Raw genomic sequence first — 4,885 nt, 5'->3', positions numbered from 1 at the left:
ATTGCTACTTTTTCATCAATAATGGAGTATTTGTTTTAGTGAAATGCTTGAACATCCCCTGTCTATCTATTAAAATATTTGTTATTTTCAAAATGAAACAATTACTCACAACATATGTGTTTTAAAATAGCAGGTGCTAAATTAATTACAACACTTATTTTAAATTAAAAATGATTCGAATGTTTAATTACTAGTCGTGAATACCAAACATGATGCACGGAATTACCAAGTAGGCTTTCCGAACACACACTTAAGAAAGCAAGAGATCTTGAGCTTCAAAGAAAATTTTACAACTAATTACCATCCGCTGCATTTAAAAAAAGACGAAACACGTACATCTGCAATTACCACCATCAAATTATTCTGTGCTTAGTCCATCCTTATCAGCAACTATCTTAAATCAGTAGCAAGTAGCAACCCACGGATGGTCTACTTCTCAATGTCAAATTTACACTTAGCAGGCAAGACAAATGAATAATTTAAGAGCAACATCTGAAAATGGTCATTCAGGGCCTTTCCCTACTAAAAAGAATATGGTACAAAAATGGCTATCCTACTGTAGATGTTCCTAACCATCAAAAGGCGCATGTGATTTCCTAATTTCTGACTGACCAGTCCCGGAAGCTGCAAAACCATAAGCTCCAGCAGTAGCAGCAAGGACAACAAAAACCATGGAGAAAAGTTGAAAGTTAGCTAGCAACTCGCCTCGAACCTCTCTATCTGCTGAACGACACATGACGTCGTTCCCCTTAAGTTGGCAACCGTCTGGCATCATGGGACCATACAGAGTGAATGCAGTTTGGTAGAACCAAAGGCCTTGAAGTGTTACAGAAATGCCGCTAGCCAAGTCAACAGGGAAGCTGGTTGGCAAAAGAGCTCCAGCGATAGTTGACAATACACAGAGGCCTATGAGGAGGACAAGGATAAGGTGATAGTATCCTTCAAGGCCTTTGTGGGTGGTGGAGTGGAAATAGAACAAGAAATACTCTGCACAGAAAGCCGTGGCCACGATCAAGCAGAGAGCTCCATCAGGCAAGGGAAGAAAACTGCACGATGAGAGCACAATGTGTTGAGTTAAGAGCGTGATGGAATTGAAAAATCCAAGACAAACAGATAGCCATACACATAAAAGTGTTCAAAGTTTGGCAGAGTATAGTTTATTTATAAGTCCACATATACTGAGACCCCTTATCCAACAATTGAGGGTGACCGGGAAGTAGACATTCAAAAACCAATCATATGACTAATAGATTTTTCCTCACTCACTAAATGATTGTGAATAATGGAATATTTTGCTTCTACTTAGTAAAGGGTACAGAAACTGTAATTGTAATCGCGCTCTCATTAATATCTAAGCTACTAACCAATAGTAAGATGACAAAATTACTCTCAAGAAATAAGCAATCATTGAGAAGGAGGAGAATTCCAACACATTGTATGATAGCACAACGAATTCATGAATATCTCATTTTAACTGACTTTAGATGGATCTTTAACCTATGCGTGTATAAATCCAAAGCGGAAGGTTGGTGATGGTATGGTCCTCTAGTTTTTCTCTTGTTGATTTCAAATAAAAACTGATTCCAAAACACATCTTTGGAGCATGATTTCCAATCAGGATTGCATGAGTAGCAGGCATTCTAGGGAATCCAGACCCCTGTTCGGTAGACCAGCAAGAGAGATTCAACAATTATTGATGTAGGTGTAAGAAACATCAGATATCACTAATTTAACATATACACAGTATTCTTTTACATGCATCAATTCATCCAGAAACATTTTTTATAATCGAGAAATCCCTGAGGACCAGTGCAGGTCATCCAGAAACTTAGATTTTGTGCGATTGTATTAGTATGTTTTTCAAATATAAGCATGTTCATTGACATGCAAACTCAGGTCTCACTCTTTATATTCAATCCTATAACTTCTGAAAGGAACTACGCAGTTCATGAACTTAGTATCCTTTAAGTGAAATAACAAAGCAGGAATTGGCTCCTTTTCTAAGTGGAGAAGCATGGTTCATCTCTGGTTCCAACTAACCAAATGTTAACAAGATGTATGACTGAATTCATAATTGCAGTTCCTACAACTCCCATTAAAAGATCTTTGTTCAGTCAGTTTCCAACCACCTGTTATACCTAAGTGGTACCCCTTTCAGCTAGCTAAAGGAATGTGTTACGGTGTTTGTTCTGGCTGTTTCCCTTTAACTTTGAATGTTGCTTAAGACTAGAAGAGCTAAAAGCGGGGATATCTAGAAACAGGAAAGCAGAAATAAAAGGGAAGTAGACGGGGCATCCCACAGGACAAATCGAGGAAGGGCAGTTAGAAGGCTAGAAAAGGGCTTAGTCGATTAGAGACATCTTGCAATTTTCCATTGGCAAGGGGAGAAAACCTCACTTGGTTTGCATGTGTTACAATCTTTGTCATTTTCCACTTTTCTCAGGGCTGGAGGAGCAGTCTTCTACAATCAGGCAGTACGTATATATAATTATTTCAAAGATAAGTAGGCTTAGGGAAAAGAAAACTCACTAGACGTACAGTAAGTAACGCAATTGACTGTATGTAAATTACTTGACAAAATTTACTCCATTGTGATTTATATATTGAGAAAATTGTATATACAACTATAATGATGCAGCAAAAGAACTATGCTGTGTGTATAAAGTTCCAAAACTTATGACTAGCCTGAAGAACTATTATGAGTAGATCACCGAGGAACAAGTCATAATGTTGAACAGAGAATACAGCTGCAATACAAATTAATTAAGCAGTAAACAATGATTACCATTAGCATATTGAGCACTCTATTCAATCTTCTCATCCTTCTAACAAACAAAGCAATATGGTTCTATATAGGTTCCTTTACAAATAGAAAAAGTCAGAGTCACGCTCCTATCAGCAAATAATCATTATAAACAATCAAGTATACTATAATTTAACTCAACCTTCTATCATAGGGAGCTCCATATCTGGTAACTTTATAATTCACTTGTGATGACAGGGAAGGAAAAGGAGTGTAACTTTTCAGTTCAGCATCATAAGTCTAAATAGTACACATGATCAAAAAACAATGATGAGAGCAATCGTCTAGATCTTCTAACTTCTATAGTTTACATAAGCACATAACATATACTATAACTTAGATACCTTGGGCCCACAAGCAACGAAGTCAAGAAGATAGTGAAACAGAAAAACTAACCTGGTTTTCTCGGAAAGGAGCACAATCAAACCGAAGACGAAGAACATGAGAAGCATCCCAGCATGCTCAAAGTTATTCATATGAGTAGGATTCAAAACCCCATGAACAAAAAGTTTGAGGTGGGTTGAATAGAAGAGCTCAATACAAAAATCAATAAAACCACCAATAGCTATAACATAAAGTTCCAAATATTTCAGCTTCCCATCAAAACCTGGAACAGGATTCCAAACCCTTACCCTGAATGACTTGGGATTTGATGAATATCTAACCAGAGCACACCATATATGCCACACACCAACCACAAGAAACAGTGTTCCAGGTAGAACATGCCCAGGAAAAGAACCCATCTTTTCTTTTCTTGCACAACCAAGATAATATCTTCTTCAATAAACTTAAAAAACTATCAGAAAAACACTCTACCAAATAGCTTCAGCAAAATTCAAGATTGACCCAATTCTTGAAACTTGTCAATTTCTTCAATACAATATGACCAAAAGAAAAAAATTACACTTTTCTCATATGACCTGTTCTTTGTAATTGTGCTCTGTAAAACACTGAAATTTGCTCAAGAATCTAAGAAACAGCTAAGCAAGAAAGATGGGTTTTCAGTACGTTAGAATATAATCTAAAACAGACTGAATCAATGCCCTCTTACCCCCAGAACAAGCTTGTTAAGTCCTTGGCAATCAAGTAATTACAACCTGTTCCATAGAAAGCAGCGATTAAACCAAAACTGCATATTTACCAAACTACTAAGACTTTTTGAACGAAATAATTTCTCGAAAAGCAAACTTTAGAATTGACAAAAAGGAAATTGTGGAATAGGGAATTCCGTGTATTCTAGTCCTAGGGGAAGGCCCACTAAATGACTACGATAAAGTCAAAATAGTAACACTATTTTAGAAAGTTAATGCAAGTCCCACAAGAAGTCAATTGACAACAGCTTGAAAAGAAAATTCAAAAATCCACATTCCCACACGCCATAGTTGACAAGATTGAAGAATCAATCTCAGATCTATAATTATTTAGTACTGTAGTAACAAAAAAGATTCAAACACAGCCCAAGAAAAGTAAATATGGCAGGTAAATGTGGCGCACCTTCTAATTGTTGTGATTGCCAAAAAAAAAGTTTAAATTTTCTTGTTGTTTGGAAAGCAAGGAAAACGAGGGAGAAAAGTGAAGGAATGATGAAGAAAGAAAGTGGGGATCGGAGAAAGTTTTGATGGGGTCAAAATCAAAAGAGATTAAAAAAGGCCAAAAGAAGTGACGCCAATTATGGACGTATAATTGAGTTTGAATGAATGGTGTCTCAGCTTTTTTTTTCTCTATCTGACACATGATTTTATTTACTCTTACGTGTGAGATAGGAGTATCTAAAATGAATGAAATGCTTTCGTGTTATAAATAGAATTGTATTTGAGAGAGATTTTAGGTTTATTATTTGGTGGCTAAGTCACTTTTCCCCATAAATAGAGGAGTTTTATTTCATTGTAATTTATCCCAAATCAATAAGAGTTCTCTCTCCCTACCATTACCGATTCCCTTTTCGTGTTGGGAACAAATTCTAGTTCCAGCCACCCTCGCAGTTGATCCCACATCGGGAATAAATCTTCCATGCCATCTTTTAAACCTATATAAACTCATGTGCTCGTAATTATTAAGCATCAATTCGCAGTCTTCGCAAGC

General features: G+C 36.5%; 1 protein-coding gene across 2 annotated transcripts; it reads right to left on the bottom strand.

The window, feature by feature from the left end:
* Positions 1 to 274: 274 nt before the first annotated feature.
* Positions 275 to 4,537, bottom strand: LOC109207039 (transmembrane protein 45B). Of its 2 annotated transcripts, XM_019369922.1 has the most exons (3): positions 4,298 to 4,537; positions 3,200 to 3,900; positions 275 to 1,046 (listed from the first exon to the last, which is right to left on the bottom strand). In XM_019369922.1, the coding sequence occupies exons 2-3, from the start codon at positions 3,544 to 3,546 to the stop codon at positions 569 to 571; spliced, it is 825 nt and encodes a 274-aa protein (XP_019225467.1). In that variant the 5' UTR covers positions 3,547 to 3,900; positions 4,298 to 4,537; the 3' UTR covers positions 275 to 568. The 2 variants fall into 2 exon arrangements, with proteins under 2 accessions (XP_019225467.1, XP_019225466.1); XM_019369921.1 differs by lacking the exon at positions 4,298 to 4,537 and having other exon boundaries at positions 3,200 to 4,265.
* Between the last annotated feature and the right edge of the window lie 348 nt (positions 4,538 to 4,885).

Source organism: Nicotiana attenuata, unplaced genomic scaffold (genome assembly GCF_001879085.1).
Source record: "Nicotiana attenuata strain UT unplaced genomic scaffold, NIATTr2, whole genome shotgun sequence".
Classification (NCBI taxonomy): Eukaryota; Viridiplantae; Streptophyta; class Magnoliopsida; order Solanales; family Solanaceae; genus Nicotiana; species Nicotiana attenuata.
Note: the sequence above shows the minus strand (reverse complement) of the source record. Positions and strands in the feature narration are given on the sequence as shown.

What these genes read in the sequence shown, in the direction of transcription:
- LOC109207039 (XM_019369922.1), bottom strand. Translation starts at nt 3,546, where the DNA reads ATGGGTTCTTTTCCTGGGCATGTTCTACCTGGAACACTGTTTCTTGTG. An exon ending in CTCCTTTCCGAGAAAACCAG is followed by an intron (nt 1,047 to 3,199) that starts GTTAGTTTTTCT and finishes CTCATCGTGCAG; the next exon opens with TTTTCTTCCCTTGCCTGATG.